Source organism: Castor canadensis, chromosome 13, assembly GCF_047511655.1.
Source record: "Castor canadensis chromosome 13, mCasCan1.hap1v2, whole genome shotgun sequence".
Taxonomy (NCBI): Eukaryota; Metazoa; Chordata; class Mammalia; order Rodentia; family Castoridae; genus Castor; species Castor canadensis.
The window spans coordinates 10,324,815-10,348,782 of NC_133398.1; the positions used below are offsets into that span (position 1 = coordinate 10,324,815).

A 23,968-nucleotide genomic window follows, 5' to 3' on the forward strand; every position below is an offset into this window, starting at 1 on the left:
TTCATGCTTGCAAAGCAGACATTCTACCAGTTGAGCCACACCTCCAGTCCATTTTGCTCTGGATATTTTGGAGATGGGTCTCGCAAACTATTTGCTCAATCTGGCCTGGAACCTCAATCCTCCTGATGAGGTCTTAGACCAAATACCTCTTTATTGTGGGGCTGTCTTGTGCAAGCCAGGATGCACAGCAGCGCCTCTGGCTTCTCTCACTAGATGCCAGTAGCAACTTAACCCCTGGTGTGACAGCCAAAAATGTTCCCAGGTGTGGCCTAGTGTTCATTGCAGGGTGTCACGGCTCTTGCTGGAGAACCACTGATCTAGGTGACCTGGGTTACAGCTTGGCTTATTCATTGACTCTCTGGTGGCATTAGGAAAGCCACTCCATTGACCTGAGTTGCCCACTTGGCATAGCTGTTCTCTGAAGTTCCTTCCAGTTTTGTCATTTAAGGAGTGGATAAATTCCTATTTTCTATGAGGTCAGCAAAGTAAAATGCATTAATCAGTACAATGTAAATGTGCTGGAGTTATATAAGTGGATGTATAGTTAATGAAAATAAAATAGCCTCTGGCTTCTTACCAGGATTCAGGACTTGTAGACAGTTTCGATTTCCGGATTGGTCAGCACCTCCAAATACCCAGATGCTGTGTGGCATGCAAGAGGGAACGAAGCTGGCATGCTCATACCGGGGCAGGAGGCCCTCCCAGGTGGCTAAGTCCCACTGGTGTGTTCCTAGAAAACATTTCACCTGGTCCTTACATTGAGGCTGCCAACTGCTTACCTTGATTGATAAACTTGAGGAGGACAGTGAAGAGAAGGCCAAAAGCAGAAATAAACAATCACCAAAGTCACCAAAAACAAATGTTGTCAACATTCAAAAAGTTCCATAGTAGACACTAGGCTGTATGTCTAATCCATGAAACCTTTTCTATGGAAACTGTCCCCATTCCCCACTCTCCCTCCAACCACACAGGCAGATCACAGAGGACATATTAGTATAACACCTTGACTTTCTAGCATTAGCTGATAGGGCTGGAGGAAGCCACCTGACCCAAATGCACAATTGGATCCATTGCTTTTGCTCTTCCTTGAGGGTAGGCTGTATTTTTTGCCCTTGAATTCTGCAAAAACATCCTGATATCTGTATTCATAAATCTCTCTCTTTCTTTCTCTCTCCATCCCTCCCTCCTTTGGTTTAAGTACAACAAAACAATCTCTGGCTAAAACAGGCTTATAGAATAACAATTTCTAACCTATTAGTTAATAAACTACTACTATAGGATCTTCACAGGCATTATCTTATTAGCTCATTATAACTCATTACAACTGCCAAGTGATGCAAGTTAACATCTCTACTTTATAGGACACCGAGATCCATATGTTTTTGCCATGGTCACAAAGCTAGCAGTAATAAGTTGCAATAAAGATGTAACTGAACTAGTTAGTGGGCTCCTTGAGGGCAGGAAGAGATTCAATTTACCTTTGATTTCCTAGTGCAGAGGACAGGAATTCAAATGCCTAGACAGGATTAACAGGGATGGTGCTATCTTGGAGAATAAGAGCCCCTACCAATAGGTGACAGCCCAGCTCCAAATCATTGTAGACACACAGGCTAGTGACGTCAGAGCTTCCAAAATTATCAAACCATTTCAAATTTTTCATGCAGAGTTTTGCATGCTTAGTTTGTAAACAATTTAATATTAAAACCACAAAAATGTTACATGGAGCTAACCAAATGTGTATGTGGGTTTTCAACTTCCGCCCTTTTATACAGCATACAGTAGTCACTTGTTCTTAGTTTGTTCATTCACTCATTCATCCAAATACTCATAAAGCACCTGTCCTGTATTAGGTGCTTTGTAGTGGTTGGGGATACAATGATGAGCAAAATAACCAGGTTACCTGTTTCCAAGGAGCCTATCCTCTTGTGGGGATGACAAGAAACAATCACATATGCTAAGGGCTGTAAAGGGGGAAAGGGATAGAAGAGTATACGATACTATAAATATACAGAGTACCCACACTAGTCAAGAGTTATCAAGGAAAGCTTCTAGAAAGAAGGGACATTTAACCTGGGATCTGTAGCCAGATGTTAAGGGAGAAGAGACTTCTGAGAAGAGGGAACAGTATGTGCAATGACTTGGAGGGCAGAGTTCAAGGTGTTAAAGGAAATTCAGTGAAGCAAAAGTGGGTTGGGAAGAGCTAAAGTTTGGGAAAGGCTTGAAGATGGAGTGATGTGATTGGATTTGTATTTAAGACAGTATTTTCTGGCTAGGTACTGAAGCAGGGAGACTATTGTGGACATGATTCTAACAGTCTAGCTGAGAGAGAACAGTGGCTCAAGTTACAGTGGTGGTATAGAAAAGGACAAACAGGGATGGAAAGAGATCTTTAGGATTGGTGTTGATTAGATATGTGCATGAAGGAGAGGTATAGTCATTGAAACCTCCTAGAGAAACAGTTGATGAATGGATGGCCAGATGGCCAGGGCTATTTCCCTGGGGACAGGGAGACTAGATGGGCAGATGTGTGTCAGAGGTCAATTGGATGTGTGGCAGAGGTCTGACAAGAACTTAGGAACCTGTGGGTGATTTATTATTATTATATTTTTATTTATATTTTCAAATCACCACAATGTTTCTGGATAAGATACAAGTATATAAAATCAGGGCATGTGATGCTTGTTTTATAAAGGGAAAGCTTGCTCTCTGGTTGGAGCTGATGTAATTAGGATGCTCTGCTCTGAACCAAGCAGAACAAAGCCAGCTGTACTCCACAGCTGGTGCTCTTACCCAGATCCATGGTGTGCACATCTGAGAAGCTTTGGTTTGGATTTGCTCCCCCGATAATGAAGACCTTCCCTTTCTTGGCGTCACCAACTGGGGGTAAATAAGAGCAGCTGTGGCCAACTCGAGGGCAGGGGCTGTCTCCAGGGGGAGCCAAGGTGTACCTGCCAAAGGGAGGATGTATTCAGGAGGCCTGAGCAGAGAACAAATGGAGCAGTGTATTCTTCCCATCCCTCATGAAAGTCCCTAGGCTGAAGGTCCTGGTACACAAACAGACACTCCAAATCATATCCAACAAAACACTTCCCTCATCAATAATAGTACCTCTGCTTTGTGTATAACCTTTGGCTTTTCAATTCTGTCACGACTTTCATCTTGTAGTAATCTTATTTATTTGGTGGCACTGGGGTTTGAACTCAGGGCCTAATGCTTGCTAGGCAGGTGCTCTACCACTTGAGCCATGCCCCAAGTCCTTTTTAGGGTCTCATGTTTTGCCCAGGACTAACTTTAGGTTGTGATCCTACCTATGGCCTCCCACTTAGCTGGAATCACAGGTGTGTGCCACCATGCCCAGCTTGCTGGTTGGTCCTAGCTTTTTCACTGGACTGATCTCAAGCTGTGCTCCTTATGATCTCCACTTCCCAAGTAGCTGGGATTACAGATGGGAGACACTGTGCTAGACCCTTTCTCACAGTAATCTGATGGGAATGAATGGGGATAGTACTGTCCCCATTTAGCAAAAGGTAAACTGACATCCAGAAATGTTCATTGCTATGTCTTGGCATAGCACACTTGGTATAAACACTGTGAATCTGGAATGACCTGGTTCAAATCTCGACTTGGGTACTTTATAGATATGTGATCTTTTGGAGGTCATTTAACTTTTCTGAACTTTAGTTTCCTTATTTGTGAAACAAGGATAGAAATAGTTCTTACCTCAAAAGGTGGTTGTGAAGACTCAGACCAAGTCTTGCAGAGTGGGACTTAGTAAATGGTGGCAGTGGTATGCATATTCACTTGGATGTCTACAGACCCAAAGCACTTGGAGAGATAAGGATGGAAGTCAGGGCCTTGGGCCTGCTAGGAAAGTGCTCTACTACTGAGCACTAAAGTCCCTAACTGAGAAAGCACATTTCAAGCTTCCTGGTTGGAAAAGAAAATTCTCCAGCTGTTTCTCAGGACTTGTCTTATTTGGCCTCTATGATGTTTGGTACTCTGGACCCCTCCCTCTTGCACCTTTCCCCTAACCTGGCTTCTCCCTTTTGGGTTTCTACTCACCTTTCTGTTTCTTGCCCTGATTCCTTTTCTGTCAGCCTCCTTCTGACCAGTATCCTTGGAATTCCCTTTTCCTCAGTCTATGCTTACTGTCCTGATTTTATCTGTACTAGTGGCTTTGGTGACCACCCATGTCTGTTCACCAGTGGGTTCCAGATCTCTAATGACATCCAGATTCACATACCCCATGTACCATGCATCCAGTTTACAACATTACAACCCTGGCTTCATTTCATCTGCACAGAAGCTCATTGAGAATCAGTACTATTGTCATCGTTTGAGTTTTGCAACTCAGGAACTGAGGCTTACAAAAGTTAAAAGGTTAAAGTGCTTACCCAAGAACACAAGTGTCTCATAAGAGGCCAAAAAAGACAGCCAATTGTCTGCCTTCACAGCCTCACAGAAGAGCCGGGATGAGGAACAATGAACAATTTCACTTCGCTTGTGGCATAAAAAAGTGCAGGGTGGACACTACAAGAACGCACTTTAGCAGTGGGGAAGGGTGCTTTGACAAGGCTTCCTGAAGAACCAACATTTTGAACTGAAATCTGATGTAGATGTAGAAATTAGCTGTGCAAAGACAGAGAAGAAAGATGGAGGGAAAGAGAGGCCCAGGAAGAGGGGCCAACATATTTAGTTCCTGGATGAGATAATGCCAGCTACATTAAAGGAAGAGAAAGAGAGGAAAGAATGAGTAAAGATATTTGAAGTTGGAAAGACAGGCAGAAACAGGTAATGCAGGGCCTAATGGGACAGTTAAAGAATGTGGGTGGGCGGAGACTGTGGCTTAAGTGGTAAGCACCTGCCTAGCAAGCTCCAGGTCCTGAGTTCGAACCCCAGTACTGAAGAAAAAAAGAATCTTGGTGTTCTATCACTGAGCTACACTTCCAGTTCTCTAACCCACAGAATGCCATAATCAAATGTGTGTTGGGTCCGGAGCAAGATGGATGCATGGAAGCTCTCCTCAATGTCCTGAAGAGACAAGCCCCTTCCCTGCAGCCTTCTGTGAGCCCCACCTCAGCACTGATCACATTTCATCACCATCACCTGCTTGGTCTGCAGCCCTTACTACACAAGAGTGTTTACCTTTGGACCTCCAGTGCCTACACAGCAGCTACCCTGTCAGACCAGTGTTAGTTGCTGAGTGAAGAGTTGGTTGAACAAATAGTTATGAAACACTGAAGCCTGTTTAATCCAAATTCAATTCCCTAAAATCTTAAAAATGAGTCACATCTCAGGGGAGAACACAGCATTGGAGCTGAGGATGCCAGATGGTCAGTGCCTTCCCCTTCTTCATAAAGGGATTTTAATAAAATTAACATCTGCTCTATGATAATTATTGCTCCCCTAGCTTTCCTCTAAAGACATTCTTAGACAGTTTGAGTCTAATTACCAGAATTGCAGACAATTTCATCTCAACCCTTTTCTGCTGATGATCAAATATGTTAGTAAACTACTTATAAATGAAACAAGAACTCTGTGTGTGTGTGAGTGTGTGTATGTCCAAATCCTTCCTTACAGACCATGTTGCTTTCCTAGGCTTGTCTCCTGGCTCCAAGACTGGCAGCTGCTTCATGGTGTCCTGTGCATAAGAAAGAAAGACACTTTTGGACATTTATGATTATCTTTTTTCTTAAAACAAAAAACAAATCAGGTCACCTTCCTCTTTCAAACCTTTCTTAGTGGACTGTGGATATCAGTCAGTGGTAGAAAGCTTGCCTAGCATGCAGGAAGCCCTAGGTTTGACCCCTATCACCAGACGGGAAAAAATTTAAAAGTTAAATGCAGCTTTTCTTGTTTAGTTGGGCACTGGTGGCTCACACCTGTAATCCTAGCTACTCAGGAGGCAGAGATCAGGAGGATCAGGGTTTAAAGACAGCCCAGGCAAATAGTTCAAGAGACCCTATCTTGAAAAAAACCATCACAAAAAAAGGACTGGTGGAGTGGCTTAAGGTACAGGCCCTGAGTTTGAACCCCAGTACCACAAAACAAATAAACAAACAAACAAATCCAAACTTTTCCTGTTGAATGTACCAATTTCTAAGGCCCCTGGTATTTGAATAAGGATAACCAACCTTTTGATATAATTCTTTTTTTTCTTCCCCCTTTTTTGTGGTACTGGGAACTGAATATGGGGCCTCCTGGATTCTAGGCAAGTAGGCAAGCACTCTACCACTTGAACTAAGCTCTTAGCCATTTTGCTTGTATTTTTGTTTTTGAGATAGGATCCTGATAACTTTGTCTGGGCTGGCGTCAAACTCATGATCTTCCTGGCTCTGCCTCCAGAGTACCTGGTTTTTTTTTTTTTTAATTTTTGGTGGGGGTCGGAGGGTGGCGGAAGGAATAGGGGGCTGTACCTAGGACTTTATGCATGCTAGGTGATCACTCTCCCTCTAAGCTGGGGTCACCTACAGTCTTTAACACAATTCAACCTCAAAAGGGTTTTGGCTAATACTTTCCATCTATCTGTGATTCTCATGGGAAGGGGCAGATAGCTACATTTCAGAGAACATAAAGTGTTTGTTTATCAAAAGATAAAATATCCCAAGAAACTGAGAAACACAGAACTCTAAGGAAAATCAGCATTAGCCAAGAAGGCCTGGCTTTCTGATCTGAATCTTTTTTTTTTTTTTTTTTTTTTGTGGGAACTCACCTCCAGAATCTCTTGCAATATTGGGCTTTTTGCTGTTCTTCTAACATTGCAGCCCCTTTCATAACCAGCAACCTGCCCTGCTTTCCCTACCTAGAATGTCCTTTCCTTTCCTTTCCTGCAAACTTGCAAACTCCTAGTCAATCTCCAAAGCCCAGAGCAAATGTCCCTTCCTTCAGGAAATCTTCCCTGTTTTTTTGCTTTTCACTTCTACTCCCCCAAGTTACTTCTTTCTGCCTCAGGACTCAGAAAGTTATCTGTTAAGTCACCATCATTATAGGAATCATATTGAATGTAATCGTCCATTTTAAAGTCTTTATAGACTGGATTCTAGAGTAAATTCCTAGAGTGCTGGGCCTAGGCTCCCCCTAGATGCCAGAAGCATGGGAGGGACCAACTGCTGGGCTCCTACACCTCTGCCCGGCTCCAGGGGCTCTGCATGGTGGGCAAGGTGGGCAAGGTGGGCACAAATGGAACTGAGGACCACCTTCTGTCCCCGTTTCCCTGGCAGTGAAAATAAGTCAAAGCCGCTTGAAAATGACTTAGAAGTGAAATGCCCGGGGTTGGACGTCCATGTGGGTGATCCAGGTTCCTTAAGAAGCTGGTGTAACCGAAAGGAGCTCACAGATTCTGAGTGGTAGTGGTTGTTAGAAATGGCTTCTGAGGGTGCTTTTCCACGGTGTGCAATCTTGAGGCCAAGTCAGGATTTGGTGCCTTAAGCATCTGACTCACTCCATAACTGCCATTTGTAGTTTACCAATGACAGAATCTGTACTTGGGGAAGTTGCTTTTCCCTGGGTCTCAGGGTTCTTCCTCTGATTTCTGTTATGGAGTGGAGGGGAATACATGAGATAACGTACAGTGTGCTCAGCACCAAGGGCTGGCTGGTGCTGAGCTGGTCCTCTGTAACGGATAGACGTGAATTACTGACCATGTGTGTTCATAAGCACTGCCTGTCATCTATTTCCTAACCACAGGTTCCCATGACTCTCCTAAAACAGAGAGGTGGCTCACCTATGTCTGGTTCAGAGAACTATTAGCGAAATAGTCTTTGTCTCTGTAGGAAACGGCGGAAAACGGGAAACAACAGAGCTATGGCAGCTTAGTGGGAAAAGGTCAGAGATAGTTGGGTTCCAATCTAGGCTCCTGCACTAACCATGAAACAGTTTTGCCAAGGTCATTACCCTCTCTGGAAGTAGTAATAATACCTGCCCTGCAGGGAGCACTGTTGAGAGGACTTGTTAATAAAGATGAAGGCCAATTTGGTAAATATAGTTACTTAAAACCATAACCAAAATTTATGGACAAAGTAGAATTTGACAGCTGTAGATAGCTCTCCTCATTTCTCAAACACCCTATTTCCAACACCTGGAGTCTTCATGACTTCCCATATTAATGGAACAATCCCCGCTGACTGTCTGACAAAGAGGAGGTTAGAGGTATTCCATCATTCTGCTTCCTTCAGGAAAGAAAACCAAGGCCAGGTTGGTTCTGCCATATGTTCAACACATATCTAGACAGTGATTTCTGCTCACTGCTGAAGAATGCTCTGATGCCCTGCATCTCTTGGCACCTGAAGGTGCCATGCTGGAGTGGCATATTAACAAGAAAAACTGGAAGAGGTCTGTAGACACAATAGCAACCAGTTTTCATTGTAGAACCTAATGCTTTTAGACTAGAAATCACATTTGGGAATGCTGATAGAAATGTCTGAAATTTAGTTTTAAAATAGGAGTCAAGGCCCAGTGAAGTTACAATGGTGTACTCATGTAAATGGCAGAACCAGGAGCCCTTCCTTTTCTGTGAAAGGAAGACAAAGAACACCTTCTATCATTGAGCTCTGTGCACTTTATTTGTACCAAGCCATATCAGATGTGACTATCTCTTTCCAAGGAACATGCCTAGCACTCTGAAGGATGCTTTCTTCCTTTCTCGCTGCTGTGGATGTGGAGAGTGGCTCACTCAGTGACATGGGGCTACAGGAGAGAGCTTCTTGCTGCCAGGCAGTTGGGTAATGCCAGAACTGCCACTTCTTTTCATTGGAGGGGCACCTCACTGATTCACCTATCACTGACTCATCAACAAGGAAAGCAATGAATGCTGGTGACACCTGCCTTTCATTTCACAGTCACAAAGAACACCATATCTATCTCCCATTTGTCTTCTTTCCCACTTCTGAGAAGGTAGCTTGACTAGGACTTACTCCTAATTACTGAGGTTCAAAGATGAAAAGTTAATTGCCAGCTTTTCAAACAGACTAAAAGCAAACAAACAAACAAAAAACACGAAGAGGACTATAATAAAAAGAAAGCCAAATAATAATAGCACCTTTTCCTCATTTGGAATTTTTTTCCTCCAAGAAACTCCTGAGCATATTATCTCTGTCCTTTTTTCCCCCAAAATCTTAAATGTTACCTTATTACACAACCAATCTCATAGCTAACACTTGCATGGTGTTTACTCTGTGCTAGACATTATTTTAAGCCATTTTCACATATCAATGGTATTAAACCCCAGTACAAGCCTATGAGGGAGTATTTTTAGGACTATTATCATCTCCATACTGGAAATAAGAAAACTGGTGTACAGAAAGGATAAATAACTTGCCCAAAGTTACACAGTAACTGTAAGTGGTAGAGCCACAGTAAACAGTACAGCTTTGACTTGCACTCTGGCTGTCTGGGACCAGATTCTGCATACCTCCTTTACCTGTGCTATTTGCCAACCTAAAATAGGCCCCCACCCATCTTTTTTTTTTTTTTTTTTTTTTTTTGGTGGGACTGGGGTTTGAACTACTCATGGTTTTGCACTTGCAAGGCAGCCACTCTGCTGCTTGATTACACCTCCAGTCCATTTTGCTGTGGTTATTTTGGAGATAGGATCTCTTGAACTATTTGCCTGGGCTTTAATTTGCAATACCCCTGATCTCAGCCTCCTAAATAGCTAGGACTATGGGCATGAGCCAAAATATGCCTTTTCCGTTCCATTTTTCTTACTCATAATACCTCCTTTTTTCCCTTTTGAGTACTAATCATACTTTGCAATTAAATAGTTGCTAATTTCAAGCCAGGTGTGACGGTGCATGCCTATAATCTTAGCACTGGGAAGCTGAGGCAGGAGGATTGTGAGTTTGAGGCCAGTCTGGGCCCATTTCTATATTTATTGTTTGTCTCCCTTGCCATTAGGGTAGGGATTATATCTGTTTTATCCACACCATTGACATTATAAAATTATGTGTTGAATGAATGAAGAAATGAATGCTGTGGGCATCATTCATTTTGCAAAACCTTTTTCAAATTAATTTTACTCTGAAGCAATTTCATACTCACAGAAGAGTTGCAAGAATGATACAAAAAAACTTCACCCAGAGACTTTATTAAAGTTTTGACTTTATGTTATTTTAGAGACAGGATCTCACTATGTATACCTTGCCTCAGGCTCCCCAGTGCTGAGATTCCTCAGGCATGTGACACCATGCCTGGTTCACTAAAGTTTAGCCCATTGGGTTTGGGAGTATAGCTCAGAGGTACAGTGCTTGCCTAACCATGGGTTTGATATCTGGCACCACCACCGCCAAAAAAAAAGATTTAGCCCATTGTCTTCAAAATATACTTTAGAGCAAGAGGATTCAGTCCAATACTTGAACAAGAGCTATTTATTGAGCACCTGCTACTACTGGACCATGTAACAGTCTCAACTAATTTCTCATTTGCAACCACTTCCCTCTTATAGCTCCATACATCAGCTGGAGCAATTCCATCAGAACAAGTTCAGTCATTTTACTTCTCTGTTTAAAACCCTGCAACAGCTGTCCATCACTTTCCAAGTAAAATCATCAGTGCACTCTCTGCTTTCTCTCCTACTTCTTTCCCATTGCTCCAACCTGGCTAGTATTACTTTTCCGTAGAGACTCTTCACATGCTTTCATCTTCCCATCTCTGAATCAGTTCTTTCCTATAACTTCCCTCAAGTACCTGCATGACTACCTTCCCACTACCTTGGTGACTTTTCTTTGGCAGGCACAGGGTTTTGAACTCCGGGCCTCTTGTTGCTTGAGCTACTCCACCAGCCCTTTTTTTGTGGTGGGTTTTTTTGAGATAGGGTCTTGAGATGGGGGTGGGGCTGGCTCCAAACTGTGATCCTCCTGATCTCTGCCTCCTGAGCAGCTAGGATTCTTAAACATGCATTACCGCAGCTGGGTGCTGGTAGCTCACACCTGTAATCCTAACTACTTGGGAGGCAGCGATTAGGAGATCAGGAGGATCTTGGTTTGAAGCCAGTCCAGGCAAATAGTTTCCAAAACTTCCATCTCCAAAATTACCAGAGCAAAATGGACTGGAGGTATGGCTCAAGCAATAGAGCACCTGCTTTGCTAAGTGCAAAGCCCTGAGTTCAAACTCCAGTCCCACCCCACTCCTCCCCTCCCCACCAAAAAAAGCATTATCCATCTTTCTTACCCTGCTGCATTTTTTTCCTTAGCTGGTATTACTTGTTAATATGCTATAAGTCACTTATTATATTTATTGCTTGCGTTGTCTTCCTTTACAACGTAAAATACAGTTAAACAGTGATCTTTATTGTGTTCAATGCGTATCTCAAGTGCCTACAACTGTACCTGACACATAGTTGATGCTCAATAAACAGATGTAGAAAGAACCAATGTTAAAGGTATACTAAGTGCCAGATACTGTTCTTTTATTATTATTATTATTATTATTTTATTTTTTGAGGCACTAGGGATTAAACTCAGGACCTTGTGTTGCTAGGCAAGCGCTGTTCTACTTGGGTCATGCTCCCGGTCCCAGGCACTGGGAACACAAAATAAAACTCCTAGCCCTCGTGGGACTCATACAGAACTATGCTTAAGTCAGTAGCCTATTTTCCAATCTTGGCTCCACCGTTTGTTTCCTTGCACTCCTAACAATCCTTAGGAGGTTTAAACGGGAGGGGTGGGGGGGGGTGGAAGGCAGTATTTGTAGCATTTTGCATGAGAAATGCTTTTATATTTGTTTTCCTTCCTTCCAAGCGGAAGATTAGGAGCCTGGTATCTGTACCACAGGTTTAGGCAAGTTCTTCCAAGGCCCTGTTGAGGTGCTAACGGGTTGCTACAGCGAAGCTTACCCGATTTTTAACTGAAGATGTTGAGAGTGATTCACAGGGTCGGAATGAGAAACCAGGGAATGCGTGCAGTTACCCACCTCACCTTTATCCCTCGGGAAAGCTCGCGGTACTCCTTAGTGAATCTGGAGAAATGGAAGGGGAGGAGATGGTGGTGTGGGAGGGTAGTATACGGCCGCAGCTGAAAACTACAAATCCCAGCACACCCCGCGGTACCCAAAACTACGGGTCCCAGCAGGTTCCGTTGCCCAGACCGAGGGGCCGTCCAACCGGCCTGCAGCCTCAGTTCAGCAGGAGAGGAAGCGAGGCGTGCGGAGGCAGCGGGGAGAAGCGAGGTCAGGCTTTGACGTCGCTGCGCAAACGTCACTCACGGGCCGGACGTGTCGTAGGGAGAGTTCCGGCTTCGGCCTCCGCCGCTGCCTCCGCTACTATAGCCGCCGCCGCCGCTGTCTCCGCGGCTTGTTATTTCTAAAATGGCGCCGCTGGATCTGGACAAGTATGTGGAGATAGCGCGGCTGTGCAAGTACCTGCCGGAGAACGACCTGAAGGTGAGCTCGGTCCGAGGGTGTCCTGCTTGCGAGGTAAACTCCTTCCGGCTGTGGGGCTCCCGCCGGCCCGCTTTTCTCTCTCCGCGGGACCCCTGCCGGGTACCTGGTCCCGTCGTGGTGGCTGGCCGCCTGTGGTGCGACACGGTGAGCCGGGGGAGCCAGAGGAGCCATAGGAGCCAGGCTCCCCCGAATGCTGTCCTGGCTTCCTGAGCTGAGACCCCGAGGGATGTCGCGGTCTCTGCTACCGGGTCGCCCCTCTTGGCTATTGGACTGTCCCAGGACTCCCGAGTCCTAGTGCCTTTGCTTAAGAGACTTCTCTCCGTGCCCTGGCTCCCGGAGTCGGAGCGGAGCCCCAGCGGGCAGTGCTTTCGGGATGGGGTCATCCCCACCAGAGGTGACAGCCGCACGGCCCGGCTGGCATCTGACAGGAGGTGCTGTCCGCTCCAGGGACGCGGTCGCAGTGTGTTTAGTTTCCTGAGAAATGGGATTGGTTTGGCAGTGGTACGAGAGAATGTCAAGTCGCCCCTGTTTCTTTACCACTCCGTATTGATTTTTAGGGGGTGTTAGTTTTCTTCTGCTAACTCAGAGGTGAATCCTGTTTCTGGACATGTTGTTGAGCTAATTTAAGCGAATGAAGTAGTTGGTCGTCAATAAGTACAAACAATTCTGTGTCCTTTAAGTTGTATCCTATGATCCTTTACTTAAGAATTAAATTTATTGGTTTTCCAAAGGAGGTGACTTGTTCCTTGTTACTACCGAGTCTAAGGAAGAGTAAATGTGTGGATAAAGGAATGAATGGAAGGGAAGTGAGTCTTTGGTATACTGCTGTTTCTTAGTGTTTCTTAGGTGCTTTGGTTCCCAGCAGGGTTTGTCTGCTGACGCTGGTTCTGTTTAATACCGTTAACTTTGATTTGCGTAAACTGTTAATAGTTTCTTCTTATATTTATAAGCTGTATGTTTAAGACTTTTATCTTTCAAAAATTATCTACGAATTATTTCTCTTAAAGGACGATTTTACTCTTTTTTAAAAATATAATCTCCTTTGGTACAGGAAGTTGATATTTAACATCAGTCTGCAAGCATGCAAAATCTTGAAGGCCTCATGAATGTAACTGAATTGTACTTGCATGTTAATTATACGTGTTGTGTGATGGGGGAGGTCATTCTTGTGCTTTTCCTGTTTTTAATAGGACAATTTAAGGACAAAGTCTTTATAGGAGTAACGTATGTAGTTCATGTTCATCTGAGTCTTCCAGGCATTAATTCTGTATCTTCTTTCTGCTATGTGCTTTTTTGGTAAGTAAGAATACAACTAAGATTGAGACTTAATTCCTGGAAAACTAACTAGACCTCTTGATAATTGGTTAACAGTGTTACTGCATTAATTCCATAGGTGAAGTAGATTTTTGCATGTCAGTGAGTTAATGTGGAATTTTCTTTTTGTATGTAAAGCTGTTTTATGCTTTGTATTTAGAACATAAAATATAAAATGTACCATAAAAAGAAAATGCTTGAAATTAAGTTGACATTGGACACTGAAGCAATTTGAAAACTAATCAGTGGGATTTTCTCTAGACCTCTTAGTTTGACAAACATTCTTTCCTACCTTATTTTTTTATTTTTAATTTCTTTTTTTTTTTGGCGGTGTGGGATTTGAACTCATGGTTTCTCGCTTGCAAGAGTTGAACCACAACTCTAGTCCTCTTTCCTACCTTAAAGAAATATAGTTTTTTCTTTTTGGACAGTACTCAGTTTTTAAACCATGTTATTTCCTGTTGAAATACAAGTGGACTCTACTTAGCTTTCATCTTTCTTAATAAACCCAATCTTGGGTAACTACTTAGGAAAGAATTCTGGATTTTTCTCTATGAGTTGAGGCTTTTCTCTTGTCCTGGAAACGTTTTTTATCAGATTAATTTACATGTGCTGCTGGTCTCTGGTGTATTTAAAGAAATTTAATTTTGCTTCTGTTTATTGGCATGAAGTACAAACTAAAAATAGGTAGGCCAAGAATGTAATCCAGGAGAACCTTTTCTGAAGCTTTAAAGCCAAAATAAAAGATTCTACCAGGGAAAGAAAAGAAATAATTAGGGTCACTTAATGAACATGATGGCAAAGTTTTTCCAGTAGAAAAGAAGACAGTAATTTACTCGTTTTAAACTGGTTAGAAGTCGGCATTACTAGATCAAGGAATAAATAGAACTAGATCTAATTACAATTTCTCTATAGCGGAACTGGAAATGGGTAAGTCACTAGTACTAGATGGAATCTGCCTGTTCTGAACGATTAAGAATGAAACTTATGGACTGAAGGTGTGGCTCAAGTGGTAGAGTGCCTGCATTGTAAGCATGGAGCCCTGAGTTCAAATGCCAGTCCCATCAAAAATGACGCCCCCCCAAAAAAATAAAACAAATGAAAGTGAGTGGACAACACTGTAACCTCTCATAAAGAGCACATGTGAGTCTTCTCTGTAAGAAAAATTTCAAAGAATACCATAGAAAGCACAGATTTCATACCTGTAGGAATGAATGGTAAGAGGCAGGTTTGCTGAATACTTAAATCCAAGCATTTTGGGGAAGAGAGGTTTTATAACTATAGCTTGGAGATTGATATCTTGCACATTTTTAAATTTTGTTTTGTTTTTTGAGACAGTCTTGTAACTCAAAATCCTCCTGCCTCAGCCTTCTGAGTGCTGGGATTACAGGTGTGCACCATTTTGGATAGTCGTTTTTTCCTTCCTTCCTTCCCTCCCCTCTCTTTCCCTTCCCTAGGTTGACCTTGAGCTGGTGATTCTGTAGCCTCAGCCTTTCAAGTATATACCACCATGTTCACCTTTTTTTTTTTTTAATGGTACTGGGGTTTGAACTCAGGACCTCACACTTGGTAGGCAGGCAGGGCCTCACACTTGGTAGGCAGGCACTCTACCACTTGAGCCACTCTGCCAGTTATTTGTTGTGTTATGTATTTTCAAGATAGGGTCTCAAGAACTGTTTGCCTTGGCTGGTGTTGAACCTCGATTCTCCTGATTTCTGCCTCCTGAGTAGCTAGGATAGTTCATGTCAACAGGATGGGGAATATATTAATGTCTCTCTCAGGGATGCAATATAAGTAATTGTGTAATTCCACAGTAACCAATTTCACGGATCAATATTAATGGGATGTTTTTGAAACTCACTTTTATATTTAGTCTGAGCCATCTCTGAGTTTTTTTTTTTTTTCGTTTTTCTCTATGTTTTTCTTTTTTGAGTTTTTCATATAAGGCTATTTGATCTGCAAAGTAGTTGTACTTCTGTCTGAAATGCTTCATAAAACTTCAACGATTTCTACCCTTTTCTGCTTTGCTTTTTTTTTTCTTTTCTTTTCTTTTTGGTGGTAGTGGGGTTTTTTGAAATCAGGACCTTGTGCTTGCTAAGCAGGTGCTCTACCACTTGAGCCGTGCCCCCTACCCTTTTTACTTCGGTTATTTTTTTTTAATTTAATTTAATTTTATTGGCCGTACTGAAGGGTTGACGAGGCAGGCACTTGAGCCACTCTGCAAGCCTGATTTGGTTATTTTTGACAGGTTCTTAACGTTTATGCACAGGCTGGCCTGGACCGGGGATCTTCCTATCTATGCTTCCCATGTAGCTGGGATGACATGTCCAGCTTTTAGGGTTCTTGCTAACTTTTTGCCCAGGTTAGCCTTGAACCACCACTATTCTCCTGCTCTCTGATTCCCAAGTAGCTAGGATGACAGGCATGAGCCACTGTGCTGGCTCCCTTTTTTCTGAGATATGATTAACAGTTTTTTCTACCTCTTTCTTCAGATTCTGATTTTATAGACTCTTCTTTTAAGTAGTCTTTGTCCTTCCATACTTCAAGCCTGTCAATTTTGTCATTCAGTGTGTTGCATTTTTTAGTGATCTTATTTATCATAGTGATCTATTTATCTAAGTTTGTTTGTTTGGTTGGTTTTTGCGTTGAATCTTTTTTTTTTCTCCCCAAGTACAGCCAGACTAAGTAGGTTTCTAAAGTCATACACCTAGTAAGTGAAGGAGCTCAGTGGGATTCAAATCTATTAGTCTGGCTTCAGGTTTCCTGTTCGTTTATTTATTTATTCATTCATTTATGGTGAGACTGGGGTTTAGGTGCTCTACCATTTGAGCCACACCTCCAGTCCAGGGTTCCTGTTTATAACCACTATTGATACTTCCTTTCTACTTTTTTTGGGGGGGATAGAAGGTAGTACTGGTCTTTGAGTTCAGAGCAAGCACTCTACCACTTTAGCCACATCTCCACTTATGCTTCATTTCTCGAATACCTTCCATGTCCCCTGTTGCCTTCCTTTCAAGCTCTAGCTCATGTGCTACTTCCTTAAAGCAGGGCTTCTGGATTCCATGGAGGGAATTGACTAGCAATGCATAGAATTTACTAGCTGTTTACAGTTTTCAGAGCACTTTCATGTCCATTCTGTGCTTTACACAATCCTTATGATATAACACCAAGGTGCCAGAGCTAGGACTTGGTAAAATATAAGGGATTTTTACCACAGTGACTCAGCAGAAAACATATCTGAATTCATTCGCTGTTTCAAAATTCTTATGCTTTCTACACTGACTTTTTTTTTTTGGTGGTGGTACTGGGATTTGTTCTTGTTCGGCAGGTGCTCTATCTCTTGAGCCACTCTGCCAGTCCTGCCAGCATTTTGCGGTTTCATTTTATGATTTACTATGATTTACGGTGTTCTGTCTTATATGATAGCACATATGCCTGTCTCCTCATTAGACTGCAAGATGCTTGAAGGACCGGATCATTCCTTGTTTATTTTTATACTTTGCAGTTTTGGAACACAGGCTTATATGTGACAAACAATAAAGATTTGTTGAATGAAACTACACAAACTTTTTTTTTTTTTTTTTTTAGTACTGGAGTTTGAACTCAGGGCCTTCACCTTGAGCCACTCTGCCAGCCCTTTTTTTTTTTGTGATGGGTATTTTTGAGATAGGGTCTCTCGAACCATTTGCCCAGGCTGGCTTCCTTCTGATCTCTGCCTGCTGAGTAGCTAGGATTATAGGCGTGAGCCACTGGTGCCTGGTTCAAACTTTCTTTTGTTTTTCCTGGTGCTGGGGATTGAGCCCAAACCTTTGCCCATGCTGTGCAGCATTCTACACTGAGGTGCACTCCCAGCCCTTGTTTCTTCGATATAAAGTCTTGCTGTGTAGTGTAGCCCAGGCTGGCCTTGAACTGGTAATCCTCCTGCCTCCGCTTCACAAGTGCTAGGATTGTAGGTGTGCACCACCATCCTAGCTAAACGTTTCTTCAGGTAACTCCTTGTTCAAGTATTGTTCTCTGTGAGTGCTGAGGGTAGAATATGGTACTCCTCTCTGCTTTTGGGCATCTCTCAATATAGTAAGAGAAACCCCAGTGCCACAAAAAAAGTCTTGTCTATTTATCTTTCTATCTGGAGATTAGAGAGGTAAACAAATAGTCATTACATGTGTGGCAGATGCTATAATAGAGGGCTCTTCAGGGTTTTGGTAAACAGAAAAAGCAGCATTTAACTCTGGACTTTTATTTTTTAGGTAGTCCATAAACACTTGAGTAATTATGATTGTTACTATTTTGTGTGTGTGTGTGTGTGTGTGTGTGTGTGTGTGTGTGTGAGAGAGAGAGAGAGAGAGAGAGAGAGAGAGAGAGAGAGAGAGAGAGAGAGACTGCGGTTTGAACTCCAGGCTTTGCACTTGCAAAGCAGGTCTCTTCCAGTTGAGCCAAACCTTCAGTCCATTTTGCTCTGGTTATTTTGGAGATGAGGTCTTGCAAACTTATTTGCCCAGGCTGGCTTCAAACCTCGATTCTCCCCCTCTCAGCCTCCCAAGTAGTTAGGATGATAGGCATGAACCACCAGCTCCTGGCTGATTGTTACTGTTAGTATTACTTTTTAATATTAGTATTATTATTTTTGCAGTACTGGGGTTTAAACTCAGGGTGTTATGCTTGCTAGGGAGGGGCTCTACCATTTGAGCTACTCTGCCAGTTATTATTATTATTATTATTGCTATGCTGGTGATTGAACCCAGGATTTTGCATACCCTGAAATATTTTTATATTTTAGGGAAAACAAATCACACTGTGATTTTGGGATAGTGTTTAATATGTGACTCCCTAAAAGAAGATGTTAAGACAGAACTATTACAGGAATATATTCTTGTATGTGGTAGGAATGTGACAAAAAGGAATGTGATAAAAAGGTATCTGAATGGATTTTGGGAAGCACAGTGGAGTGCTTTTGAGAGATCTGTAAGGAGTACAGTAAAGGTAGGTCTTAGAATTATTCTGGTAGTATTGTGGGCCATGGTTGAAATGGGACAGAAATGTCACAGAAACAGCAGGTCAGTGACACATTAGGAAAACCTGAAGTAAGACTAGTGATTGTGGTAAAGAAAAAGAACACCCATTGACAGATTAGGTCTAGGTTATCAGAGAGAGAGAGAGAGGACTTCAGCACAATCTCTTCATTTATGGCAAGGATTACTTAGTAAGTGCTATTACTAGATTAAAGAATGTAGGGAGTTTGTTTTGAGCCATATTGATTTTTAAGATGCTTCTAAGTTAAGATACTAAGATAGACATAGGTCACTTAGGCAGTAAATATTGAACAATTGCCAAATGTGCTCCAAACACTCTTCTGATAGTTTTAAACTAAGATGAAATCTCTAGACCAGTGGTTCTCAAATGGGGACAGTTTGGCCTCTAGAAGATATCTGGCAATGTCTGCAGACATTTTTGATTGTCACAACAGGGGAGTTGCTATGTGTATTGAGATATGGAACCAGATCTGTTGTTGCTATTGTACAGGACAGCAGCCTCCTACAACAAAGAATTCATAGTGCCATGGTTGAAACTCAATCTAGCCTGAACATATAGATACACCTTCTGGATCATTAGGATGTGAATTTTACTGTCATCTCACATTCCTTTCCTCAATCCCAGTAATTTGTATTGTAGTAGAGACCTATCTATAAATAGTCTGTAAGATGGATATGGTGGTGCACACCTGTAATCCCAGGGTTCTGGAGGCTAAGAGCGAAGGATCACAAGTTTCAGGCCAGCTTGTGCTATATATCCAGTTCAGGGCCAGCCTGAACTATGTAGCTTTAGGGCTGGTGAAGTGGCTCAAGTGGTAGAGTGCCTGCCTAGCGAATGTGAGGCCCTGAGTTGAAACCCTAGTATTGCCAGAAGAAGAAAAAAAAATCAAGGGCTTGGGTGTAGGGTTCAATCCCCAGCATGGCAAAATAATAATAGTGATGATAATAATATTAAAATGACTGCAATTTAAGATAGATTTTTTTCTTAAGCTAAGGGTATTTTATAAATATCAGTATGTAAAAATAAGTGCAGGGTATAATATGTTTAGATAGCAAGATCAGCTAAAAAGAAATTTGAAAAATTTGTGGACCAGTGAATTTAAGGAGCAAGAGGGGACAGGCAGACAGGAGCAAAGAATAGAATGGAACCATAAACAAGTATTTTGAGGAAAAAATAGAGAACTAGGATCACCTGTGAATGGTGGGGGGGCATGAATCTCTTCTTGTCTAAGGATTAAGAAATAATTGGAGCCTAACTCTCTGGAGACTGAGATCAGGAGGATCCAGTTTTGAGGCTAGCCTAAACAAATAGTTCACGAGACCCCCCATTTCCAAAATAATCAGAGCAAAAAATGGACTGGAGATATGGCTAGAGCAGTACAGCACTTGCTTTGCAAGTGCCTGCCTTCCAAGTGCAAAGCCCTGAGTTCAACCCCCACTCCCACCAAAAAAAAAAAAAAAATTGGGCACAATAGAGAGAGAGGAGTGTAGTTTATCTCAATTTGGGATAACATTGAGAATCTTTTCTCAGTGACCATTTTTAAACAGTTACAGAATCCATGCTTTCTAAAAACTAAGCACAGGACCAAGCCAAGAAGAATTTGGGAGGAAGCCAGGCATTGGTGGCTCACATCTATAATCCTAGCTACTCAGGAGGCAGAGGTTAGGAGGATCGTGGTTTGAAGCTAGCCCAAGCAAATAGTTCGAGAGACCCTATCTCAGAAAAACCTCTCACAAAAAAGGGTTGGTGGAATGGCTCAAGTGGTAGAGCGCTTGCCTGACAAGAGCAAGGCCCTGAGTTCAAACCCCAGTACCATCAAAACACCAAAAGAATGCACACTGTCTGTAAAATGATTTAAAAAAAAAACAAAAACAAGCTTCTTACAGAAATCACATCAGTCTGTGACAGAGTGAACAGAGAGACATTCTCCCCTCGGTCCTCATTGAAGTCTACTGTTTAGTCACAGTATTTTGTGCACCTTGTTTATAGTCTACACGGTAAAAAGCTCCATAGGAGATTTATAATGTACATGTCATTACAAATTGATGCCATGACACTGAAGTGTAATTTGGGAAAAAGCAATTGGAAAAGGAGGGCAGTACCATGCAGGGAGAGGCAGGCCGTTCCAGAAGATAGTCTGGCTTCAGTCAGGGTGGAGTTTATAGAAGTTTTTTTGTTTGATTGAGAAATATTTTAATAATTGATCTTTATAGAGATGTACATAGGTGGAGTCCTCAAGTTGAATTCCTGAGAGTGGGCAAGTTGAGAGATCATTGTAGGAAATAGTTTTTCTTTCCTAGATACATTTTGGAAAGAATAGAAAAACAGCTGCTTTGGAGGCTTGTGTCAGCAGGTGGAGTAGGAAGAAACATTCAAATTGTATTCATGGTACGTGTTCTGACTCTCACTAATGGAAGTTCGACCTGTTTTTTTTTTTTTTTTAAATGAGAGGGATTCCTTTATTACTAATTCTAGTGCTTGAGAAAAGCAAGTTTATTTATTTTCGGTTCTGGGGCTTGAACTCAGGGCCTAACACTTGCTAGGCAGGTGCTCTACCACCTGAGCCACTCCACCAGCCCTAGACCTGTTGTTAAAAGATGTCAAATCTAGCTGGGCAGTAGTGGCTCACGCCTGTAATCTTAACTACTCCTGAGGCAGGGATCAGGTAGATCACAGTTCAAAGCCAGCCTGGGCAAATAGTTTGTGAGACCCTATCTTGAAAATACTCAATGCAAAAGAGGGCTAATAGAGTGGCTGAAATGGTAGACCACCTGCCTACCAAGCGTGAGGCCCTAAGTTTAAACTCTAGTACCACCCTTCACTACCCCCTCCCCCCCAAAAAAAAGAAGGGTTTGAGTCTGGTGTGGTGGTGCACATCTGTGAGTTCAGCCCTTGGTAAGCAGAAGCAGGAGACCCTGAGTTCAAACACCAGTACTGCCAATTAGTAAATAAATAAATAAATAAATAAATAAGAACAGGCTTAGAAACTAACAAAACCCTTGTCTCTCTTGTGCAAACTACAGCAAAGCACTTCTACAATACCTTGCTGAAATTCTTTGAGGTTTGGTGAGTGTAAAATATTGCAAAAAGAAGTTAAGCAAGGCCTTATGTCTAAGAATGGTAGCTATTGTCCTGAGATAAGTATTGTATTATTTTAACTTTTTAAATTGTATAGTATCTGGAATAAATTCAAAGTATTAATTGCTGGTCTGAAGCTAATATTTCTTTCTCTCTCTCTCTCTCTCTCTCTCTCTCTCTCTCTCTTTCTCTCTCTCTCCCTTTTTTTTTTGGTAGTACTGGACCTCACAAGGCTTGAGCTACTCCAGCCTTTTTTGTGTTGATTATTTTTGAGATGGGACTTTACTTTATGCCCCAGGTAGCCTCCATTATAATCCTCCATTTGTGTTTCTTTTTGTAGCCACTGCATCCAGCCATTGGTTGAGATGGGGGTCTCACAAACTATTTGTTCAGGTTGGCCTGTACATCAATCTTCCCAATCTCTGTCTCCTGAGTAATTTAGATTACAGGCTTGAGCCACCATGCCCATCATATCAAACTAATTTTAAAAGAGGAGTACATTTTATTTTGATAAAATAGGAAGTAATAAAAGACTATAAAAAATATAGGTCAAACAGAACTATCTATCAGTTCCTGGTGTATTTGTTCTTAAGAACTATACTTAAGCTAGATGAAAGTGAGCTTGGGTTAAAAAATGCAAATAGCAGGTTGTAAACTTTAGATGTTAATTACTATGAAAATAAAAATATATAACAAATCTAATGGATTACTAATAGAAATAGGATGCTATACAATACTGATCTTATGAAATTGATTGGAGAGGCAGCCCTCTATCCACAAACATTGAAATGAATTGTAGTCAAAGTGGTGTTTGTTGTTATTTTTAGAAGGTAACTTTTTTTTTTTTTTTGGGAAATGGTGCTGTGGATTGAACCCAGAACCTTGCATATGCTAGGCAAGCATTGAACTATACCCCCAGTCATGATAACAGTTTTTCTTTCTTTTTGAAAATAGTGATTAATGATTGTCTAGGGATATAAGGCTGTGAGAATGAGAAAGTAGGGAATGACTATTATATGAAGTTTCATTTGGGAGTGATAAAAATGTTCAAAAATTGATTATAGTGTAATGGTAGCCTATACCATGAAGACACTAAAAACCACTGAATTTTACACTGAAAGGGTTGAATTTTATGGTATGTGAATTATATGTCAATTAAGTTTTTTGTTTGTTTGTTTGTTTGGGGCGAGACTGAAATTTGAACTCCGGGTTTCACACTAGCAAAGGAGGTGCTCTACCACATGAGCCACACCTCCAGTCCATTTCACTCTTGTTATTTTGGCGATGGGGTCTTGCAAACCATTTGCCTGGGCTGTCCGAAAACCTCTATGCTCCTATTCAGCCATCCAAGTAGCTAGGATTATAGGTGTGAGCCCCTGGCACCCAGCCATATCAGTAAAGTTTTTAAGAAAGGAATCATATTCCTGGTCTCCTATCCTGCAAACCAAATCCAAATAAATTAAAGCAATCCACTCATGAAAGAAGTAGCTGATAGGCTCTGAAGTTCATGAAAATTAAAGACTGTTGCTATGTGAATGATCCAGAGATTGAGATAATAAGCTACAGACTGGGAAAATACATTTGCAAAAGATGTATCTGATGAAGGACTTATATCCAAAATAACAAAGAACTCTTAAAATGCTGATGAAGTTGTGGAGCTATAGGAATTCTCACTCATTGCAGATGGGAATGCAAAATGGTGCAGCTTCTTTCCAAAGTTTGAAAGTTTCTGACAAAACTAAAAATACTCTTCCCATATGATCCAGCAATTCCACTCCTTGGTATTTACTAAAACGAGTTGAAATTTTTTTCTTCATGCAAAAAAATCTACAAACAGATGCTTACAACAGCTTTGTTCCTATTTGCCAAAGCTTAAAACCAACCAAGATGGCCTTCAGTAGATGAATGGATGAACAAATTGTGGTTCATCCGACAATGGGATATTATTCAGTGCCTAAAAGAAATGAGCTATTAAGCTATGAAAAGATATGAGGTATCTTCAATGCATATAACTAGATAAAATAAGCCAACCTAAAAAGGCTACATAGGTGTGATTCCAACTATATGATGTTCTGGAAAAGGTAAAACTATGCAAACAGTAAAAAGATTAGTGGTTTCCAGGAGTTGAAGGAAGGCAAGGATGAATAGGTGAAACAGGATTTTTGGGGTA

At 41.8% G+C, this 23,968-nt stretch overlaps 2 protein-coding genes across 14 annotated transcripts in view; one reads left to right on the plus strand and one right to left on the minus strand.

Annotated features, from left to right (window-relative positions):
• The window catches only part of Rabepk (Rab9 effector protein with kelch motifs), a 24,444-nt gene extending 12,258 nt beyond the window's left edge, over positions 1-12,186 (minus strand). For 3 of the 13 annotated variants that reach the window (XM_074053207.1, XM_074053206.1, XM_020159259.2), the window contains exons 1-5: positions 11,908-12,097; positions 5,579-5,641; positions 2,791-2,948; positions 1,901-1,961; positions 578-730 (exon numbers count right to left, since the gene is read on the minus strand). In XM_074053207.1, the coding sequence (XP_073909308.1) occupies positions 578-730; positions 1,901-1,961; positions 2,791-2,948; positions 5,579-5,585 (379 nt within the window). In that variant the 5' untranslated portion in view covers positions 5,586-5,641; positions 11,908-12,097. Of the gene's footprint in view, positions 1-577; positions 731-1,900; positions 1,962-2,790; positions 2,949-3,720; positions 3,826-5,578; positions 5,642-11,830 lie in introns of all 13 variants that reach the window. The other 10 variants (XM_074053209.1, XM_074053211.1, XM_074053208.1 and 7 more) reach the window with 10 other exon arrangements.
• Ppp6c (protein phosphatase 6 catalytic subunit) overlaps positions 12,162-23,968 on the plus strand; it is a 26,386-nt gene continuing 14,579 nt past the window's right edge. The window contains exon 1 of the mRNA XM_020159255.2: positions 12,162-12,375. Coding sequence (XP_020014844.1) covers positions 12,301-12,375 — 75 coding nt within the window. The 5' untranslated portion in view covers positions 12,162-12,300. The remainder of the gene's footprint in view (positions 12,376-23,968) is intronic.